We start from the raw sequence: 23,449 nt of genomic DNA on the forward strand, positions 1-23,449 counted from the left end.
AAAGCTCCCGTGCTAGCAGTGTAAGCACCAACACTTCCCCGGTACTCCAAGCTCTCCATCTGGACTTCTAGCTGCATGGCTAACTGAGCTAACTGGCTAACCATAGCTATGGTTAGCAGCAATTAGCATCACTCTGGTAATATGCTGCCCCCTTCTTGTGTTGAGTATGAATTGACAAGTGGCAAATTCTTACATTTAAAGCAACATTATGTAGAAACTTGTATCTGCCATTTGATGGCCCCCACCATTTGTGGGTGCGACACAACTGTCTTAAATACAAATCTCAGGTATTTCTAACAGTTAGTCAGGTGTAATGTAACATTACATGCTGACTACTAACAAAACTCTGCACGTCATAACAGTGTCGTTTCTTGAAAGTTTATTTCTTGCACGGCAGGCAAAGTTTGCACACAGGTTTTAGCACAACAGTAATGCCAAGCCAAAACACCCGGCTACAACATGCTACCAGCTAAACCTCTGACGAAATGGCCAACTTGCCTTTTGATCAAAAACGAGCGAGGTGACAACTTTGCTAACACAGCCAAACATCAAGCTAGCTCAACAACACAAGACCAATAACAATAACCAATGACTCCTTTACCTTCTGTAACGTCCACTTCGGTCTCTTAACCTCTGTCATGAGGTCCGAAGAAGCTACTGAGCCCGGTTCAGTTGCTCACTGCCCAGGACTTGAAATCTTCTTCCCTCCCAGCAGTCCAAAGCTCCTGTGATAGTGATGCAAACGCCACACTCCTCAGAGTCAGCTAGCAGAGTTTACTTGCAGCTACAGTACACAGTACAGTTACAGGTTGCTTTCAGGAAACTCTGTAAATCACAGACAGTTGAGGAAAGCAGAGCAGCTGGAGGGCAAACTAGACCAAAAAATAGTTCCAGTTTCATAAAAACTTGTGATGATTGGTGCTGTGTGTGATGCTACCCGCTCACCAAAGTTCACTGTAACATTAAATCATTTTGAGGCTGTTATTTTAAGGTTACATAATGTTGCTTTTACCACCTGTTCATTATTGTAACCATAATAACGGAGCCCCCCCTAACCTGAACAAAGAAGTACTTTTAATTTAAACTATGATTTTCCCTAAACCTAAACCAAGTTGTTTTGTGTTGAAACCTGCCTAAACCTTAGAAACCATCCATACCCACAGATCTGAACTGTAGTTGGGAGATGTTTGAACCACAGTTTTGGTGAATGACCACAAGGGGCAACAATGAGCTCATTCACCTCTTGAAAACAAGTTTCTATTATCCGATGCCGCTTGTTTAAGGAATTTTTCTAGCTTCATCAGAGCAAGCTATGGCAATTGTGAATTCCAGTGAACTAATTCATTAATAAAGACTTCACACTGGTAATACTGACAAAATATGCACAGAGATGTGTTCGCTTTTGCAGTTTAAACTCACACTCCCACACCAGCAAAGCTACCATGTGTGAAAAATCTCACAGGAAATGAAAAACCGGTCCTCCTTCTGACCACTATCAGATCGAGGAGAATGCATGAAGAAGAAAAAAACACACACACCCAAATCTGTAATTGACTGAGCAGAGCCGAGTGTCGCAGAGTGGAGCGGAGAGGCTCGTATGATCAAACAGGGGTCTAAATATAGGATGCTGCTGCATGATTTCTTCTGCTTGAGCAGGGAATCACCCAACCTCAGCTGAGAATGAGAGGAGAGATTAAAAGGGAGAGGAAAGGAAAAGAAAGACAAGGCAGACGAGAAGTTAGGGCCATGTTTAGAGAGATCTTTTGGTTCTGTCAGTGTGTGATTGTGTGTGTGTGTGAGAGAGAGAGAGAGAGAGAGAGAGAGAGAGATGTAAGCTCAGTCACATGGCTGTGCATCCTTTCACATCCATCACAACATAGGGGAGGGCCAGCAGCGCTGTAATCTCTGTGGATCTGTCTATAAATGCTGGCTGCTTTACAATCTGTCCATCATCTCACTGTGCTGCTGGTTGCAACGTTGACGTTGTGGCCTCAGTGGAAAGTGACTGAAAAAAAAAAAAACAGCAGTCGACCCATGAAAAGCATCACGAGTGACACTTAATCAGCATCGTTGCCAAGTGTGTCAGAGAGAAATCGCATATCAGCTCCACCAGAGTTCATTCAGATTTTTGACAACTAATCCAACTGACATTTTCCACTGTGGTCCTCCATTAGTTATATTTTATCACCCACAGAGAGTGTAAGATGGATTATTTTGCTTTAATAATCACATACAGGATACGCCAGGGAGTTGGACTGCAATTATGAACCACTAAGTCAACAATAGGAAGTTAAATCTATGAGAAGCAAAGTAAAATGTTATTGTTTAAAGGATCAGTGTGAAGGACTTCGGGGAATATCTACGAAATATGTGGCAATCCATCGAGTAGATTTTGAGAAATTTCCATAGTGGCGGACGGACCGACTTTTCCATCAATGCTGCTCGTGTGACTAATGAGACTTAAATCATGACATGTCGACACCTCAACAATTGCATAATTGTGACTCACAATGAGTAGATTTTCATCGCTAACTTTTCATTTTTTTAATTTTCTGCAGAAATGGGAATGAAAATGAGATGGGCTAACAGTCGTAGCCATAGTCATGAATTACCCCATCTGCAATTACCTCACGCTGCCTTCAGAGGCCAGACATCCATCTTCCACTCTGGTGCTGAGTGCTTGTCTTGGATTGAAGTGCGAACACTGAGTCCCAAGAACAGGTTTTCTTGTTCACGGGGCTCAGGAGAAATTCAAGCTGTGTCGAAACTGTTGAAAAGGCAAATCTTCACAAATCAACACCTGCTAAATGATGACCCAAGTGTAATCAAACTGATGAGATATTAAAGGATATTGAAGTTCACCCCAAAAATTTGAATTTGGTCGTTATCTACTCAAATGCCGATAGAAGGTCGCGTGAAGTTTAGTAGTGCAGAAAACGTGCCTGGAGCAAAACAGCTGCAGCGTTCTCCTAAAAACCTGAAGTGGATGTGGACCTGCTTTAAAACGTAAGAAGACAACTGAAACAAAAACCAAAACAAACAAAAAATTATAATAAAAGACAAACTTTACATGTCTTATATCATTTATTTTTTGTCTTCTCTTTGCTTTTGTTTCTCTGCTTTTTTTTCAGTTATGGCCTTGGACAGTTATTTAAGGGAATTCATCTGAGAAGTTTAGAAGAGAGATAGCCTACCTTTTTGGTAAAACTGCAACCGTTACATCCCACATGACAACCAAAGGATTTGAAGGAGTCAAAGTAGAAGTCAAAAGGAAGGTGATTTATTTTCTGTTCAACGCAATACTTGGAAACACAACAAAGGTTCTCAAAATGTGGGGGAGGATGGGACAAGGTGGTCATGCCAAACAAACAGAAATCAATATAACAAACCAAGGCATGACTAATCCTTTCCTCTGAAAGCAAAAGCAGGAACAAAAGACCTAACTTACTAATCTAAAAAAAAGGGACTTCACAAAAATGAATATAAAGGTGGCACGAAACATAACCTAGAGTCAGTCCAGGCTTCACTCTCTGGACATTTTCAAAGTTGCCCATTCACACGTAGCACACAACAGGAAACCGTCCGTGTCAGATGTGTTCTCGCTTACCAGAAGGACTCGTCCACAATGACGACTGTTTTTGCCCTGATATCAAAACGACATGTATCCACAATATCAACGGAAGAATGAAAAGCGACACGGGCGAGCAGAAAAGAGCACAAAGCAGCTGCACCCGTCATCAACTTCATCACGTACTGTATCCACTCGCAAATTCTCCAGACAATCAGATTACGTGGGGAGCGGGCAGGTGAAAGTCTGTTTCATGTCTGGGCCAAAAGATTCACAACAGCGCATGACTGAAAGAGGTTAATGATATCTGAACTGTGATAAGGAGCTCAGTCACAAGCCAAAAATGTTGGGAACTACTGGTTTAATCCATAAAAATACATTTGTATTTTTTCAATCTTAATGAGCGAAGTAACTAAGTTTAGTCATGAAATAAATGGAGTGGATAAAAAAATATATAATATAGATAAATAGAGTGTGGTCAAGTTATGAGAAATGTTTTTAAAGTTGCATAAAATAGAGTGGTGTAGTTTGTAGTCCTAAAACCCCGAAATCAGTTAGCATTTTTGCACCTCCGGCTCCCTCGTCTCAAAGTCTCGATTTTTTTAAATTGGTTTTCCTTAAAATGCCTGAAATAAGGTCTGTTGTTACCTCAGGCTTAAGATATTTACACGTTTTATTCTACGACATAAAATACATCATTAAATGTCCCACAATTGAATTATAAAGCGCTTACGTGTCTTAGAAAAGGTGGTTGCTAACAAATGGCTAAATGAGACTGAAGAAGTTGTCACGGACATTAAACGTCACCACACCGAACACGAGGACTCATCTACTCCCCAGTCCATCTTTACAGGTCGCCTTTAGTTTCAAACTATTCTAACTTTAAGATTTATCAATGTGCAGAAAACGTGTATAGTAACTGTGCAGTAAGACGCTTAGCGGTGGTGACGTTTGAACCATGCGACCGCAGTGCAGTCTGTTTATAGCCTGACATTAGCTTTTTACCTCAAGCGATTTAATTTACGCTTTGAAAATCAAAAAAGTGGTGTTCATCTGTGAAGATTATCTTGCTGAACAAAACATGTGAGTTTCATAAACTTGTGTTCGCCATAGAGCTTACTTTCGGCGGTATTTAAAAATCTAATTAAAAAATCTCATCTGCTTTTTGTCGAGGGAACCAGGGCGATGCTAACTTCGAAGGTTAGCCTACAAAAATACAACCTCCCTACAAGACTGTATAGAACAGCTAACACCCAAAAGATAAATATCATGTTTCAGTAAATTAACTTACTGCTTAAAATAAATGAAAACAGTCCAAAACAGAAAATTAATAAACATAATTTGGTTTTCCAATAAATGTGGAAGTCGTGTCACTTCTCCTTTTTCATAATGGAGACGAACACAACATGAATTTTGGGGTCCTGTCATGTATTAAGCAGAGGGTGCCATCATGTGGCCACACTTGTGCTCTCTGCTGTCATACCAGACACCACCAGCAGGGGGGCAGTGTTATAAACACACCGGCCTCTCTCCCCGCTCACTTCCTCTCTTGTCCCGACTCTTCTTCTTCTCCTCTGCCGGGTTCAACTTTCTTTCTCTTCCGGTTGTCGTCTGTTCGTGTGGCAGGTACCCACTTTTCCCACCCAGTCAGACTTTTAAAATCTTAATCAATCTGCGTGTATTTTACATCCCCGCACATAAACATCTACTGGCTTTGATTAATCACTCCACTGGGCTTATTTTCACAGCAATATGTTTTAAAAACGATGCTCATTAAAAGGAGAAAGTTGCATTTGAGAAATGCTAACGCTGCCCCGAGTGTAGCATTAGCGTCACATCGGCTAACAGCCATGGAGTTGTTCGTTTTACAACCATACACGATTCACTTCATTTATCATTTATCATTGTGTATTTCTTTAGTCTGACAGGTACATTTAGATCGGGTTGAAGCTGCTTTTTGTTCATTATAAAATTGCCGTTTTAAGCATCTGTTTACATTGCTGGCTAGCGACTGACACACAAGCTAACATGCCAGTGAATGAAGCTAACAGTGATGCTAAATTAAAGTTGAAGTCTTATGCTGTCTAATTTGTCTCCTCTTCAGATTAACCAGTGTCGAAATGGCCAAGTCCAAGAACCACACAACTCACAACCAGTGTAAGTACAACTGCAGTTAGCGATTAGTAACAGTTGAAGTTTAGCTCCTCTCTGTGGAGTAAACTTTTAAGCTAGTGGCAAACTGTCGAACAGCTAAATATCAGGTGTCAATTGTGCAAGCATGTTAATGAAAGTGTATAGTATATTAAGGTGTGCTTTGCACGTGCTGCAGATGGACTTACTTGTGCTAAATGGTATTTCCTTCTGTCTGAACAGCTCGTAAAGCCCACAGGAATGGCATCAAGAAGCCCAGGTCTCAACGCTACGAGTCACTGAAGGGGGTATGTATGCAGCTGCAGTTGTGTGTTGTTTGATTGGTCTGTCTGCATGCACGAAAAAAATTCAGGCTGCACAGGGAATCATACAGACTATTTGGCATGCATGGTAACAACATGGCAAAATCAATGTGTACATGCAGGAATGTATATCTACCTACTACATTCCTCTTTTTGGTCCCTGGTTTCTTATCTTATGCGCACACACTCCTCAAAATGAGTTGGTGATGTTGATGATTTTTTTCTGTTTGACTTGACTGTTTATTCTGCAACATCATTTTTGAAATATTATCAGTCCCCAAAAATGCAGCATATCTCATTTGACTTATATTGCATATCCATGCACATATGCACCAATATCCCTAACTAATTTTGAGTAATGTATGTTATAACCTGTTTTTGTGTCGAAGCGTTTTGAGTAATGTTGCAGTCAGCACACATATTTGTCCCCCTTGAGCACAATTTTGCCTGGAAAGGTTGAATTGTAGAAACCGGCATACACAGCTTTATGAGGGCTACTGTGTGCCAGTTTGAGATCTTTGTTTAAAGTAGAGTAGAACACTTATCCTGTCTTGGTAATGTGGTTTCTTTCACTGTTGTTGCGACAACGGAAACAGTTTTTGGATATCCTCACCCTCTTTTGCATTGAGCGAGACGATTGAATAAATATCAAGTCTTGCGTTACATGTCGACCCGTGATGTAGAGCTGTTCCCTTGAGTTGGGTGATGTCTACCGGATTTGCCATATGATGATGTCCACAGTGTCAATGGCATCGTCCAGGCGTTGGGACTGAACTTTTAGACTTACGTGATTTCTAATTTTTAAAGTATATAAAATGTCTTGCTACCCGGGCAGCCGAAAATTTGACAAGAGCCGGATGTCAAAAATTCTAAAAGCGTAATTCGTCCTCCTGTTGGTATTTGTTTATTGTATTGTGTGTGGTTTGGCTCAGTTTTAAGTCTAACCGGCTGGCAGGTTTATCAAGACTTTGTGCAGTGCAGTTTTGCTCAACTGACCCTGCAACATTTTTGCAACAAGTACAAACCCCATACACATACTGTCAAGATATTAAATGTTAAGTTAAAAGTAGGAAGCAGTTCTGATTTCAATCGACTATGCTTTCAATTACAGGAAACTGATTTATTTTCATGTAATTTATATCAATTACATACAGCAATATCTGGGAAATGATACTAATTTTTATTAATTTTACTTTTGTACCTTGGCCTTCTGCCACACATTTTTGATTTGTATAAGCCAGGTACTGGTGAAGTAGTTCTGTTCCCATCTAGTTTTTCTTCCCCCCTCGTTAAACCACAAACCTGGATATCTAACTACTTGAACCCTTGTGTCTTTTTGCTCTACAGTACTGTAGCTTTCAAAGAATAGATCTTGGAATTGTGCACCACCTGCATACTTTGATCCAACCTGCTCACTTCATTGTCTGTTTTCCGTCTTTGCTGCAGGTCGACCCTAAGTTCCTGAGGAACATGCGCTTTGCCAAGAAGCACAACAAGAAGGGCATGAAGGCAGTGCGGAAGGCAGCGGCAGCAGCTAAGCCGTAATAAGCTGTCTTGCGGTCACCTCCATATCTGTCAGTTCCATGTTTCTACCATCACAATAAAGCTATGCTTTGTTAACAAACCAACATCTGTGTTTTTCCTCTTATTGTAACTTCCTCAGTCCAACCATAATGAATTAATCACTATTTGTTGCCTGGTATTTCCTCCAAGTTGAGGTTGACTGTCACAGTTCATCATTTATCTAAATCACTAATGGGAATGTGGAGTACAATATTAAGTTTCACAGGCTGCTGTGTGCCAAATGTCAAACTTGATGGAAAGAAAAAAATTCAAAGATTCAGGTTAAAAAAAAAAAAAAAGATTCAGTAAATTGAGAGTTGCCATTGTTTTGGGAAGGTGATGGACCTCGAACTGAAATCTTTATTCTAAAATTATCCTACTGGCCTAGGAGAGTGCTATGAAAACTACTGTTACGTTTCTCAAGCATCCACCTTTCTCTTATTACAGAAAAGAGACAGAGGACATACAGGTGAAAGTCAAAAAATTAGAATATCGTGCAAAAGTTCATTTATCTCAGTAATTCAACTTAAAAGGTGAAACTAATATATAGACTCATTACATGCAAAGCGAGATATTTCAAGCCTTTATTTGTTATAATTTTGATGATTATGGCTTACAGCTTATGAAAACCCCAAATTCAAAATCTCAGAAAATTAGAATATTGTGAAAAGGTTCAATATTGTAGGCTCAAAGTGTCACACTCTAATCAGCTAATTAATCCAAAACACCTGCAAAGGGTTCCTGAGCCTTTAATGGTCTCTCAGTCTGGTTCAGTAGAATTCACAATCATGGGGAAGACTGCTGACCTGACAGCAGAAAACCATCGTTGACACCCTCCACAAGGAGGGAAAGCCTCAAAAGGTAATTGCCAAAGAAGTCCCTTTGGATATGCTTTGTAGATTTAACTCTTGTATTAATAAATGTATGTACAAATCATAACATAAGATGAAAATAAACAGAAAAATGAAGTAGGGAGACAGACAGATGGGTACATACTGTATATGGATCAATATAGATATCAGACAGGTAACCCTTTTGCATATAGCTTGATGAAGTTGATCACATTCTCAATTGTGATCGATTATTATGGTAATATCGTTAAGGTTAAGAGAGTAGACAGATCATACCTGTCAACATCTGTAAACTTAGCAACAAGACAGTGAACAGGATATGTTTTATGTAAAATTTTGAAATGTACTTCCTTAGCCTTGTTTGAAATACAGTGTCTGTAAGGTTGAAGCCAAGCTCTTCTCCTGTTTGCGTTCTCAAGCTTCGATCTCCAAAAAAAATGTCCTCTAGGATCACTTTTATTATTCCTTTAAAAAATCTGGCCAATATGCTTGTTACAATTTATATCTGTTAGTTCAAGACCATCCAACATCAGTATAGGTTGCAACATGTTATTCCAAGTAGAAAGGGGATGCAGGCAGGGCCGGCTCTAGCCCATTTGGTGCCCTAGGCAAGATTCCCCCCCCCCCCCAACCCCATCATACAATTGAATGACAACATCTGAACCATCTGAACACTCACAACAGTTTTATTTGAACAACAACAATGAACTTTCAAGTCACTCTTTCAAGCATGTGTTTCAACTAATTTACAAATAACAGCACATCAGGCAATAAACACATCTGAAGCATAAATTATGAATAACCATAGTATTGTTCAGTAATGTGACTGCAGCTGTAACATGCAATTACATAACTCACCTGCTTCAAGCTGACTTTCAGAGGTGGGTGGTGTGGTTGATGTGGTAGCGCTGTTGCTGCATGACACCTGACTTGTAGCTGTATTCAAACATACAGTACATCCATACTGTTAAGATTGTTGTGTCATTCTACTTCATTTAATAAATTAATTAAGGTTTGATATAAAGTAGGTACTGTACAAATAAACTTTATTTTATGTGCCTAAAACCTAAATTTACTGTAATTGCTAACAAGCTTGTACCATTTAGTCACAACAACAACAACAATAATGATGATAATAATAATCATAACAACAACAATAATAACAACAACATAGCAGTGCATAAGAGACCACAAACAATTGGCTAAACTTACATGCTTCAGAGAGTGGTGTGGATGTTGCATCAGAAGGCCCCCCTCCAGCAGCTGTTAGGGGCGTCTGGAAATATTTTTTGAGCGCATCTAGACAGATATAGAGTAGATTCACTTATTACTGTACAAAGAAGAAAAACTACAGCAGACAGAATAGGACAAACAACTGTTGCAGCTTGCAGCAGTTATTTGCATAAGTGGTTTGTTCAACATAACATATATAATTACCTTATAATAAAAGATTCAGATAATATTTCACAATAAACAACACAGAGTACAACCTGCGGCCTCTACTTTGATTCATGATTCATTTATCCTTCTTAGTAGCTATCAGTGTCAATGTATAGCGTGTTAAGCCAATTGCTTTATTTCAACGTAGCTAGCAAGCTAATACAAATGAAACGTCTTCACACAAAACGGCATTTAAAAAAAGATGACATAATGTTACCTTTATATTGGGACTTCTTCTCCTCCTCTTTTCTTCTCTTTCGGTATTGCGCACCCGAGGGCTTTGACAGCTGTTTCATCTCGCAAAACAATAGACGTGACACCTATCTGACCCTCTGAGGTGCGCAGCCAATGACTACACGTCACGTGACTCAGCACCACAAGTGAGAAACATGTAATTGTTTATCTGTTTCTTTACGTTGTTAATATTTATTATTTTCGAGACAGAACACGAAGGGAGGGCGCCAATGGGCATCGAAAATTATTATTGTTTTTTTCTTTTCGGCAAGCCCTGCCGAAAAGTGACTGCACCCTGTAACTCTAGATTGCAAGGAGTGATATTGACCAAATTCACTGTACGTGCACCTGGTTTCCTCTACTATTAATGCTGAAAAGACAGAGAATGTAACCCCTCCCAATCCAGAGTTACAGGGTGCAGTCACTTTTCGGCAAGCCCTGCCGAAAAGTGACTGCACCCTGTAACTCTAGAATGCAAGGAGTGATATTGACCAAATTCACTGTACATGCACCTGGTTTCCTCTACTATTAATGCTGAAAAGACAGAGAATGTAACCCCTCCCAATCCAGAGTTAGAGGGTGCAGTCACTTTTCGGCAGGCCCTGCCGAAAAGTGACTGCACAGTGACACAGTGATATTGACCAAAGTCACTGTACATGCACCTGGTTTCCTCTACTATTAATGCTGAAAAGACAGAGAATGTAACCCCTCCCAATCCAGAGTTACAGGGTGCAGTCACTTTTCGGCAAGCCCTGCCGAAAAGTGACTGCACCCTGTAACTCTAGATTGCAAGGAGTGATATTGACCAAATTCACTGTACATGCACCTGGTTTCCTCTACTATTAATGCTGAAAAGACAGAGAATGTAACCCCTCCCAATCCAGAGTTACAGGGTGCAGTCACTTTTCGGCAGGCCCTGCCGAAAAGTGACTGCACAGTGACACAGTGATATTGACCAAATTCACTGTACATGCACCTGGTTTCCTCTACTATTAATGCTGAAAAGACAGAGAATGTAACCCCTCCCAATCCAGAGTTACAGGGACTTACACCATGTAAGTCCTTAATGCAAGGAGTGATATTGACCAAATTCACTGTACATGCACCTGGTTTCCTCTACTATTAATGCTGAAAAGACAGAGAATGTAACCCCTCCCAATCCAGAGTTACAGGGTGCAGTCACTTTTCGGCAGGCCCTGCCGAAAAGTGACTGCACAGTGACACAGTGATATTGACCAAAGTCACTGTACATGCACCTGGTTTCCTCTACTATTAATGCTGAAAAGACAGAGAATGTAACCCCTCCCAATCCAGAGTTACAGGGTGCAGTCACTTTTCGGCAAGCCCTGCCGAAAAGTGACTGCACCCTGTAACTCTAGATTGCAAGGAGTGATATTGACCAAATTCACTGTACATGCACCTGGTTTCCTCTACTATTAATGCTGAAAAGACAGAGAATGTAACCCCTCCCAATCCAGAGTTACAGGGTGCAGTCACTTTTCGGCAGGCCCTGCCGAAAAGTGACTGCACAGTGACACAGTGATATTGACCAAATTCACTGTACATGCACCTGGTTTCCTCTACTATTAATGCTGAAAAGACAGAGAATGTAACCCCTCCCAATCCAGAGTTACAGGGACTTACACCATGTAAGTCCTTAATGCAAGGAGTGATATTGACCAAATTCACTGTACATGCACCTGGTTTCCTCTACTATTAATGCTGAAAAGACAGAGAATGTAACCCCTCCCAATCCAGAGTTACAGGGTGCAGTCACTTTTCGGCAGGCCCTGCCGAAAAGTGACTGCACCATGTAAGTCCTTAATGCAAGGAGTGATATTGACCAAATTCACTGTACATGCACCTGGTTTCCTCTACTATTAATGCTGAAAAGACAGAGAATGTAACCCCTCCCAATCCAGAGTTACAGGGTGCAGTCACTTTTCGGCGGGGCCTGCCGAAAAGTGACTGCACCCTGTAACTCTGGATTGCAAGGAGTGATATTGACCAAATTCACTGTACATGCACCTGGTTTCCTCTACTATTAATGCTGAAAAGACAGAGAATGTAACCCCTCCCAATCCAGAGTTACAGGGTGCAGTCACTTTTCGGCAGGCCCTGCCGAAAAGTGACTGCACCATGTAAGTCCTTAATGCAAGGAGTGATATTGACCAAATTCACTGTACATGCACCTGGTTTCCTCTACTATTAATGCTGAAAAGACAGAGAATGTAACCCCTCCCAATCCAGAGTTACAGGGTGCAGTCACTTTTCGGCGGGGCCTGCCGAAAAGTGACTGCACCCTGTAACTCTGGATTGCAAGGAGTGATATTGACCAAATTCACTGTACATGCACCTGGTTTCCTCTACTATTAATGCTGAAAAGACAGAGAATGTAACCCCTCCCAATCCAGAGTTACAGGGTGCAGTCACTTTTCGGCAGGCCCTGCCGAAAAGTGACTGCACAGTGACACAGTGATATTGACCAAATTCACTGTACATGCACCTGGTTTCCTCTACTATTAATGCTGAAAAGACAGAGAATGTAACCCCTCCCAATCCAGAGTTACAGGGTGCAGTCACTTTTCGGCAGGCCCTTCCGAAAAGTGACTGCACCCTGTAAATCCTTATTGCAAGGAGTGATATTGACCAAATTCACTGTACATGCACCTGGTTTCCTCTACTATTAATGCTGAAAAGACAGAGAATGTAACCCCTCCCTATCCAGAGTTACAGGGTTACAGTTACAGTGACACAGTGATATTGACCAAATTCACTGTACATGCACCTGGTTTCCTCTACTATTAATGCTGAAAAGACAGAGAATGTAACCCCTCCCAATCCAGAGTTACAGGGTGCAGTCACTTTTCGGCAGGCCCTGCCGAAAAGTGACTGCACAGTGACACAGTGATATTGACCAAATTCACTGTACATGCACCTGGTTTCCTCTACTATTAATGCTGAAAAGACAGAGAATGTAACCCCTCCCAATCCAGAGTTACAGGGTGCAGTCACTTTTCGGCAGGCCCTTCCGAAAAGTGACTGCACCCTGTAAATCCTTATTGCAAGGAGTGATATTGACCAAATTCACTGTACATGCACCTGGTTTCCTCTACTATTAATGCTGAAAAGACAGAGAATGTAACCCCTCCCTATCCAGAGTTACAGGGTTACAGTTACAGTGACACAGTGATATTGACCAAATTCACTGTACATGCACCTGGCAAACACAGAGAATGTTATGCAGAATGTAAAGGCAATCCGTTACAGTTAGCCTACAGTTCTATATATACTGCATTATTGTATTCATAATTATGCTCTTAAAAGTACAAGTTATCCAAAAAGTTACTTAAGTAAATGTAATTTCTCAGTATGTGTTATATGATTGCTATCTAATGTGACGTGGAAACACTCCTGCATTCTTTTCTGCATTGATTTCCTAATCCTCGTTATAAAATCACTGAAACAGGGATATTGAATTATGACTTTATTTATAGATCAAAGCGGTGTAAAATCACATTGCAACAACGATAACAACAACAACAACAATAAAAGTGGCAAGGTAAAGCATCTACCCTCATCAATTGTTGACAACTAGCCTACATTATGGAAACATCAGGTTACTTTTTTTTATCTGCGCCGTTCTTTTTCCGTAGCCTCTTCACTTGGGCTACAGGACTGCACAGTAAAAAAAACATTTCTCTCGGTGCTGCGTCTGCCAGCTGACCCGTAGTAGACCTACGCCCACTTCCTCTGAACTGATGCGCGTTCCCGTCGGGGGCAGTCGTTTTTCGGCAAGTAGTCTCTTCTCGGCACTCCACCGGCCCTGGGTGCAGGGGTTTTGTTGCTACATCTACGACCGGTCTGTTGAAGAAAATGGGGGTGAGAGGTCATCATTCATCTAAATCACTTCAAGAATCAAATCATTGTCAAATGCAGCAGAAAAAAAACAGCAATTGACTTTGGATTAAAGGGAAAGGCAACAACTCGGCAGCAAGGTGAAGACAGGAGGGTATGGACCTGAGGAGGGTGTACCTGGGATGCCAAGTGTCACCGTTGAGCCCTCTGGAGACGTCATAGGCCTGTCAATGAAACGTCAATAAAAGAGGGTCCCCACCTGATGAGCCTGATGATGAACCTACTCTCATTTTCACCTCTCCAGTCGCACTGCCAACATGCCGATTTACCACAGAGATTACGTTAAGTTAAATCCTATTAGCTATCATTCTCACCATAACTTAAGTGTTTCCTCACAAGTTGAATCACTTCATTTGGAATAACCCAAGTTAAAGAATTAAATTCTCTGAGAGGAATTGGAAAACTGTGCACAGAGATTCAGAAACTCTTCATAAAACAGCATATTGCCACATAGCTGCTATGTCTTATTTTTTATACATATATATTCAAGAAAACGAAGCATGATGCCATCTAATTTTGTGTATATCTGTCTACTCTTGTAGATGTATGTATGCTCATGTCATGTGTTTATATTACATCACCATGCTTGAATAAAAAAATATCTTGACATAAGACAGCATATTGCCAGAATCATGAAAGAGATAGCAAATGTGTTTTATATATTTCTCATGTATGAAAGAATAAAGATTTGCTCCAGATAAGGAAGGCTTTGTGAGGTGAGAAATGATGGTCAAAAGTCAGCTTCCAAGCTAAAAGGGCATGCTGATGAGATTTTGATAATTTGATAAGTAATCTATTTGGCAAAAAAAAGACATTTCAAAAGTAGGGAAAGACCTCCAATTTTGTTGAATATGTGACATGTAATGAAATAACAAATTGAACTGGGGTTTTGCATTTTATTTTGATGTTACGCATCAGCGTGCGTCATGTCGTCACTTCCGCTCACGCTGATGTTCAACTTGCATCATTTCTTGTCTCTCTTGGCAGCCGGGGGCAGACAACATGTGAGTACATCCATTCAGACTCAGTAATCACAGTGTAAGGATTTGATCACAGTCATACCTCTCTGTATAGCTGCTAGTGTGTGTGAGCGTTTAAAACGTCGCCTTGAACAAACTTTGTAGTCCGTTTAGCAACAGGCTAACTAACTGAAGCGTTCACCGGCTAGCTTAGATCGCTAGCTAACAACAAGGAGGCGTCATTCTTGTCAAGTAACTGCTGTGGAAAAGTGAGTTTTGGGATGTTAAATGACAAGCTTGGACAACATTTGTGCAATTAGAAGCTCGACGTGAAAATGACACTTTAAATAGGCTTGACTTTACGCTTAAAATGTTTAAAGGGACTGCATGTTCTGTTGAGAAACTATCGACAAGTGACATGATTTGACAGGTTGGCTATTAATAAGATGCTAAAGTGGTCTGTGGAGGGTGGGACACATTCATAGAGGAAGACAATTTCCAATGCTTACTTCACTTTACATATACTATTGAATGAAGCACTGTGGGTCAATGGATGTGTACTGAAAGTGAGATTTAATTCATTAAAGCTCAGTAGTTTGTATAAGGGACAATAATGGATATTTTAATGGCCCTAAGTTGGTAAAAATGAAACATATATCATGTGATCTTTGTGACATGTACACTGCGTTTTATTTACTTGTCTTCCTCCTCCACAAGTCTGTTGAGTCAATTTTATATTGGTCTGTTTGTTGGCAGACATCATGGTGGAACCGGTCTCTGAGTCCATCAACTTTCCCTCTGAGGAGGAGAAGATTCTGCAGCTGTGGCAAGAAAAGGGCTGCTTCCAGGAGTGCCTCAAACAGTCCAAGAACAGGCCCAAGTAAATGCAAATGTTATGTATAAGATATTCCTGTGACATACTGTCGAAGCACGAGATGAGGTGGAAATTTTGTCAAATTATCCTTTCATGCAAGACAGCTTAAATCAATTTGTCTGTGTATGTGTTTTGTGATAAAATACACAATTGGAAATGTTATAGACAGTTTAGTTTGAAACTTCAGCACTTTAACATGACTCCTTTCAGCCTACTTAGGAAAATGCTTTCTGATAATTTTTGGCAAGAAATTAATGTGAATACTTTTCAAAATGGTTTACAAGAACAGTAACACAGTGATCTGATCTTTTAATGCTGGGTTTGGATTAATGATGATGTCATTCCAGCTGTTGCACTGCCAAGTACAGAAGTGGCATTTCCTGGCTAACCAGTTGTTGTGGGACGCCCATTATAAACTGTCATAACCTGATCCTAGTCAGTATTAGTACTTGTCCATCATGTAGCAAGAGAAAAAAAGACAACTTAATTAAGTTTAATGTGTTAATAGCAATGTTACCACCTGTTAAGTCAGCTAGCGCAGACCTTAAATAACATGTAACAAAAATAATCTAAAACGTTGTGTATATTCTCTTTATTGTACTGTATGTCTTACTTAGGTTGAAATTGTAGAATTTGTACGTCAGTTACCTTTTAATACCAAAGTTTTTCTTTTTTTGGCCAACAAAAGATTAACAAAGCAAACGTAAGTAGTAACTACGGTAACAAGCAGACCTTCATTAACACTGACTGACAGATATTTATTAGGAGGTTTGATAAACAACGCTACCAAGTTATCCTTTCTGAAATGACCATAGAATCAACCCAACACCAGTGAGAGTGACAACAAAAAAAGAAACAGCCTAAACTTCATATGGTAAACACAACAAACCACTGGCCAGATATCAGCATGAGGGTCAATGTGCAACCATTGTTACTGTTTTTCCGCTTTCTTCCACACTCACTGTTTGTTGGACAGATGCTGTGAAGACACTTTTTTCCCTGCATGCAGCAACCATACATACACTCATTTAAGGTGTTTCCAGACTAGTCATCTCGTCTTGTCTTATACCCACCTATTTGTTTATTTATTTTATCAGTGAGGAAATACTGTCCAGACCCTTAAAAATATTTACTGCCCATTTCCCAACCAGGTACACCTTCTATGATGGCCCTCCTTTTGCCACGGGTCTTCCGCACTATGGGCACATTCTAGCCGGCACCATCAAGGACGTTGTTACTCGCTTTGCTCACCAGAGCGGCTTCCATGTGGACCGGCGATTTGGCTGGGACTGTCACGGCCTGCCTGTGGTAAGAATGTGTCGTCATGAACACTGTTAAAATTTTACTGAAAGGTCTGTGTATATTTACAGAGTAATCTCTGGGTTATTTATTGGGTCTCATGATCTGTGTTTTTGTAGGAGTATGAGATTGATAAGACTTTGGGGATCAAAGGGCCTGAAGACGTGGCCAAGATGGGCATCGCCGAGTACAACAAGCAGTGCAGAGGCATTGTCATGAGATACGCCAACGAGTGGGAGGTGAGCAAACCACAGGAAGAATAATATGTTTGTGTGAGAGAACTCTAACCATACTTGTGGGACCAGTTTGTATTTTGTTTCATGCTGTCTGACTTAGAATAACATAGTTAACCTGCTCTAAAACAATATATAGTGAGACAGCTTCATTAATGATTAATACATGTACAGTGCTCCAAAAGTGGTTCACAGTTCCCCCTTCAGATGTGAATATTTTCTGGTTTCTTTCCTCCTCTATGACAGTGAACTGAATATCTTTGGTGTATGGACAAAACAAAATATTTGAAGACAACATCTTGGACTTTGGGAAACACTAATCAACATTTTTCATAATTTTCTGCCATTTTAGGGACCTAACAACTACTCGATAAATTGAGAAAAAAAAATGCTAGATTTAATGCTAATTAAAGCTCTAATATTTTTTTGATTTACTACAAGTCTCTTTTTTTATTCCTAGACTTCAGTGAGGCGAATGGGAAGGTGGATTGACTTCAAGAACGACTACAAGACTCTCTACCCATGGTTCATGGAGTCTGTCTGGTATGAATGTCATATTTATCATCTTACATACGCAAGCTTTTGCTCAAAGATAAATTTTTTACTTATATATGAGGAATTCATTTTCGCTGCTACTTGATATACTTATAGCACTAAGCCATATTCATCAGAGATTTCTTCTGATTTAAAGTATCTACTCCACTTTATGATGTCTTCAACTTTAAATTGATTTTCATCCTGAGGGAAATTTGATTTGCAGCCAGGCTCTTAGGTCATTTAAGAGTAGAGAAGACAGATGACTAATGACAATCGACTTAAAATAAAACACTTAAATCTTTATAAAAAAATGTGATGCAAAGAAAGACTTAATCCGTGTCTCGAGTCTGTCATCTCGTGTGCAGTGTGTCTCAACTTCCTTCTTAAAGTTTTTGTTGTCTTTATTCATTCAGGTGGGTGTTCAGTCAGCTGTATGACAAGGGTCTGGTTTACAGAGGTGTCAAAGTCATGCCGTTCTCCACTGCCTGCAACACCCCCCTGTCCAACTTTGAGTCCCACCAGAACTACAAGGTTGGCACAAATCACGACCCTCTCACACCTCAGCTGGTCTAATGCAGCAATAGTCACAAAATCTGCTGTTTAGATGTATATCAAAAATGGCTTAATCTCTTGTTTCATATTTTTTTCTCCAGGACGTTCAGGACCCATCTGTGATCGTCAACTTCCCATTGGTTGGGGATGAGGAAGTAGCTTTGATCGCCTGGACGACCACACCCTGGACACTGCCAAGCAACCTGGCCCTCTGTGTGAACCCGGAGTTCTTGTATGTCAAAGTCAAAGGTAATAAAGCTTGACACAAGTGCTGTGTCCCAATTCCATACAACATAATACACAATACTATATACAGTATATAAGAGTCTTTGTAGTATATAATTTTTGGGTTTAGTATACAAGAAATCAACATACTTAACCGCTTTAAACTAACACTACATTTTATAATATTCCCACTATTGGATGTCAGTCGAGCTGTGACTTAACAGTGCTACTGCTAATTGATCTAAAACAGCAAAATGCTTTCAAACATTTGGTATAAAGAGGTGGGCGATCTGGGAAAGGAATAATATTACCATCTTTTTAATCACAGTCACGATTCACGATTCCAAATTCTGATCTTTTTTTCTCAATTTTTGCAATTCCCTGTAGCCAGACTTGAAATATCATATTTCTACATTTACACCATTAAAACACAATATGGCATTGACAATACTGTAGCCTTTTTTTGGCACAAGCTCCTCATCCCACTTGTTGCTACCTTTAATTCACGTTGCATTGTTTACAAATCGTCACCCAAGAAAGAGCCATGTGGAGTGATTCGTCCAATCTGCATAGCCATCTAGATGGCTACATCACTCCATTGGTTTGTTCACAAAGCACGGTTGTGTGAAGTTTGGAATCAGAAGTAAGAGGACATTTAATACCACAACCTCTATGAAACGTAGAGAGTAGATTGTGGGAGTGTTCCCATTCTCAATTAGTTTTATTTTTTTCCCTTTGTGCAGCAAAACAACAGCAACCTCAAAGATTGAGATTATATTTAAGAATGCATATCAGTGTTTTGAGAATATTTTTTTTATCTACATACTCAAGACCTGCTCAGATTTGGTATGTTGTGTGGAATTGAGCTTAGGTTCCTGAAAATCAGGGTTTGGTCACCCATGCCGGGATGAACACCCACTGATGTGCTGAGTGGGACTGCATGCTTCTCTGCAGAGCTTGTTGATCTAAAATGTTCTGTCCAAATAGAAGCTGGTCTCAGTGTGTTCTCAGTGTCTCCTGTGGTCAGGATACTTTGACATTATGGTCAAGAAACACCATTATTTTGTTGTTGAGTCATTGTAGGGAAAGGAAGCAATATATGCTCGCATATCCTGCCCCTGTTTGTGTTGTGGAATACTTCACTTACCAGGATTGGTAGTTTTGTCGAACAGTGTTGTTTAAATTCTATAGCCTAAGGCCAAAGATGTCCGACCGAAAATCTTGTTTCCCTCCCGGGTTCAGTGTTCTGGACCACAGTATGAGCTGATGGGTGTTTTTATTCAGAAAGAACAAACAAGAACAAATTAACAGAGGAGGAGCGCTGTCTTGGCAATTTGCACCCAGAGGAGGGGATGTCTGAAGCATAACGTGTTAGTGGACTTTCTAGCCTTTGGCTATGTGTAAGCTGATGAAATAAGACAAGAGACTCTCTGTGACTGGAACTTTGTTTTTATCTTCAGCTAACCAGACGCTTCACACTCTCAAGCAGAACTTGATGCTAAGGCATAGCTGATGTTCACGTAGGCTCATTAAAACATTATCTGTCCTCCAAGTAGATGTAGATTCACCCACGTTAAAATGGCCCTGTCGGAGGTTCTGTATTGGATTTGGTAATGCTTTCTATATACAGATTGCACTAAGAAATGTTTTTGTAATTTTAAGTGATGACTTTTTAAAGATCCAAAATATATTTCTACATATGCTGCAGGGCTCTGATAGGTAATTTAGGTGCTTTTTTGGTGCAACAGGTAAAAGTATGTTTGTTGTATGTAAGTTTTTAAAAATACAAAACATTATACATCAACAAAATTTGATTCTAAAGATCAAAGAAAATTCAAGATATCATATTCCCTCTAATATTAAAAACGTTAATTGTGCTTCTCATCAAGTATTCATGCTTCAGGACCACACTGTTGTCACTCAGTTGCCAGTTTATTAGGTACACCGAGCTAAAAGTAATTCAGTCTGATGCAACAGCCCTGCAATAAATCCTGCCCTTATTAGGGCAATAATCATTTTTTGTTGAAGCTGTTATAGAGAGGTATTGATTCTACTTCATGGTCAATTTGTAAGCTGTAGCTTGTGGTGCTGCTGAACTACGCTGTATTACACTGAGGGTGTTTCTGTTTTTTTTCCCCCCACTTTCAATCATTTTAAAAAAAAAATGTGTTTAGAGCTGCAGTGTTTGAGAGGCAAAACAAGACATTTGAAGACGTGAAGTCTGGCTGTGTGAAATCATAATGGGAATTTTTACACAGAATTGTTTGAAGCTATTTTCTACACATAAATATTAATCTATAAATTGAGTAAATAACTGCGGGCTTTATAAAATAAATAAATGAAAAAATCTTTAGTTGCAGTCGTAGTTTTATTTGACTACTAGTTTTAGCAAAGTGTGCTTAATAAACTGGCAACTGAGTGTATCATACAGCTCAAACAATTGATTAGCTGATTGACTGGAAAAAATGATGGATGACAATATCAACAATCAATCTTCAATCTCTTTTGTGCTTAAATTGGTTTTATGCTAAACATTTTCACGTTTTACCTCCGCAAATATTAGCACCTACTATGTTCTCAGTTTTATATAATTGAAAACTAGATGTCTTTGAGTTTTTAATAGCTTTTCAGATCAAGTAGTAAGAATAAGATAAGAGTAAGATCTCACTTTATGTTCCCAAAAACTTGAAATTCAGATATGTATAATTTCTTTGCTTACTGCATGCATATTTATCAACTATATATTTACACCAGGAAACTGACAGATATGTGGACATGTTTTTCATACCTTTTTTGTTTTTAAAGCAGACATTTTGACTAGCTGAGGTAGGAAAAGCACAATGTTAATAACAATGGCTCTGATCTATTCAGAGTCCCAGTAAATCATGTGACGATTGGACACTACTAAGCTTATGCAAATGGAATTATTGATTTTATTATTAACCCTTGTGCTCTTCCTTATGTGACAAAAAGGCCTGTGACTGTAGCTTACAACAGTTTTATTCATGTGCATGTGTGTCAGGTACGTTTGTGTGTAGTTCAGACCTGAGAATGTGGATGAACCTCAAATCAGGTCGCTTAAAAAAGTGTTGTCCTTGTTCAAATATATATAAAAAGATACTCCAGAGAGGTGGCGAGTGTTTTTCTGTCACCCTCCTGCTGTAGTTTTTTGGTTCCCTGTGAGAGAAACTGGTGGGTTTTTAAAAGGATGACCTAGATTTATACCTGTCTGTCATAGCCCCGTTGACCCTGCAGGGGGCACTGTTGAAGCACAGTCTGTCATGCTGACTGCACCGCCTGTGCTGTGCTGCATGGGAGACCGCCTTGGAATACCAATGAATTTCTTTTTTTTTTTTTTTTCCTTTTTTTTTTTGTATCGGCTCAGTCTCTCTTCTTATCTCCCGTCCTCTCTCTCACTTCATCTTCATCCAAATTTTTGTTCCCCCTCGTTTTCTTATCGCTCCCTTTGCTTCCACATCCACCTGTTTTTGTTCTTCGTTGTTCTTATTTTCTGACGGTCTGTCTCATTTTTTGTCCGTCTCTCTCCCTTGCTGCTGCCTTTGTCGCTGTTTGAGTTGAGGGCTGTCAGCAGCAGCAGCAGCAGGTCTGAGCTGTGCAGTCATTTGTCACACCACTGAGGGAGAAGAAACATCTTTTATTGATGCAGCCCCCTTCTCTCTCTTTCTCTCTCCCTCTCTTTCTTGTGTCTCACCGTTTCAGACCATTTGGTTTTTGCCCTCTTTACAACTGTTGTCCCTGCTGTTCTCATCCTCGCCTTTTCCTAAATTCCCCATTTGGCCAGTTTTCCAGGAGGGTTCACGTTCCCAAAATGTCAGGCAGTCATCCTACACGAGGCGGAAACTTTTCAATGAGCACAGTTGCTGGTTGAATGGTTGTAGCCACATGTTGGGGTCCTCACCTGACCTTGACTTTGTGGCTGACTGTATTACTATGACACAGGACAAGTAATCCACTGAGTGTGAAATTCTGGGCCAATACCAATGTTTGAACACATTTTTCATCATCATTTCGGTTATTTTAAAGTCTGCTTCCATATAACAGCAGTACATGATTTTATATAGGGATCCTTGGGTTAATGATAGGTCTAGATTTATTCCATTAACACAAGGCTGATAGCAAAGTGTTAAAACCCTTGGTCAACAGTACACTCACAAGTGTTTCTCTGTCCATCTGTCAGATAACACCACAAACAAGACCTACATCATGATGGAGGCCAGGCTGGGAGCTCTGTTTAAGTCTGAGAGCGAGTACACTCTCCTGGATAAGTAAGTACACAGGACCCCAAAAAATACATCAAGCGGCCAACACTATAAAGACACAGAAATGACAAACACATTTTGTGTTAGGTGTTCATTTTTGTGTTTTTGCATTCATATGCTAATATGTTTTTTTTTTTAAAAAAAGGTAAGATGTAGTCTACAGCTCTTTATCTACACAGCTTTGTGTTGCGCTGTTTTTTCTAAACCACACCCACCTTTGAATCATCCAATCAGATTTTAAGGATTTTATTTGAATCACTCTTATAAGTAAACCCAAGTAAACCCTGACCATTAAGGATGCATGACATGGATTATTTTTCAGCCAATACCAATAACCAATAAATACCTGCTTCTCCTGTTCGAGACCGATACGTAAACCGATAATTTCACATTTTTGATTGTAAAAAGAAATTCATAACCTCCGATTTATGTTTCCCCCCGAGGGTAAGAAAGGCCAGGATGT

General features: G+C 39.9%; 2 protein-coding genes across 3 annotated transcripts in view; both read left to right on the forward strand.

Annotated features, from left to right (window-relative positions):
- The first annotated feature begins 5,168 nt into the window (after window positions 1-5,168).
- rpl29 (ribosomal protein L29) lies at window positions 5,169-7,649 on the forward strand. The gene is made up of 4 exons (XM_073469245.1): window positions 5,169-5,194; window positions 5,673-5,725; window positions 5,942-6,006; window positions 7,468-7,649. The coding sequence occupies exons 2-4, from the start codon at window positions 5,689-5,691 to the stop codon at window positions 7,564-7,566; spliced, it is 201 nt and encodes a 66-aa protein (XP_073325346.1). The 5' UTR covers window positions 5,169-5,194; window positions 5,673-5,688; the 3' UTR covers window positions 7,567-7,649.
- Window positions 7,650-14,980: 7,331 nt separating this feature from the next.
- Window positions 14,981-23,449, forward strand: part of iars1 (isoleucyl-tRNA synthetase 1) — a 56,653-nt gene continuing 48,184 nt past the window's right edge. The window contains exons 1-8 of one of the 2 annotated variants that reach the window (XM_073468144.1): window positions 14,981-15,031; window positions 15,743-15,866; window positions 17,012-17,168; window positions 17,279-17,398; window positions 17,853-17,935; window positions 18,343-18,460; window positions 18,583-18,730; window positions 22,905-22,992. In XM_073468144.1, the coding sequence (XP_073324245.1) occupies window positions 15,748-15,866; window positions 17,012-17,168; window positions 17,279-17,398; window positions 17,853-17,935; window positions 18,343-18,460; window positions 18,583-18,730; window positions 22,905-22,992 (833 nt within the window). In that variant the 5' untranslated portion in view covers window positions 14,981-15,031; window positions 15,743-15,747. Of the gene's footprint in view, window positions 15,032-15,193; window positions 15,256-15,742; window positions 15,867-17,011; window positions 17,169-17,278; window positions 17,399-17,852; window positions 17,936-18,342; window positions 18,461-18,582; window positions 18,731-22,904; window positions 22,993-23,449 lie in introns of those variants that run through there. The other variant, XM_073468145.1, reaches the window with a different exon arrangement.

This window comes from Pagrus major, chromosome 6 (assembly GCF_040436345.1).
Source record: "Pagrus major chromosome 6, Pma_NU_1.0".
NCBI lineage: Eukaryota > Metazoa > Chordata > Actinopteri > Spariformes > Sparidae > Pagrus > Pagrus major.

What these genes read in the sequence shown, in the direction of transcription:
- rpl29 (XM_073469245.1), top strand. Translation starts at nt 5,689, where the DNA reads ATGGCCAAGTCCAAGAACCACACAACTCACAACCAGT. An exon ending in CCACACAACTCACAACCAGT is followed by an intron (nt 5,726 to 5,941) that starts GTAAGTACAACT and finishes CTGTCTGAACAG; the next exon opens with CTCGTAAAGCCCACAGGAAT. An exon ending in GCTACGAGTCACTGAAGGGG is followed by an intron (nt 6,007 to 7,467) that starts GTATGTATGCAG and finishes TCTTTGCTGCAG; the next exon opens with GTCGACCCTAAGTTCCTGAG.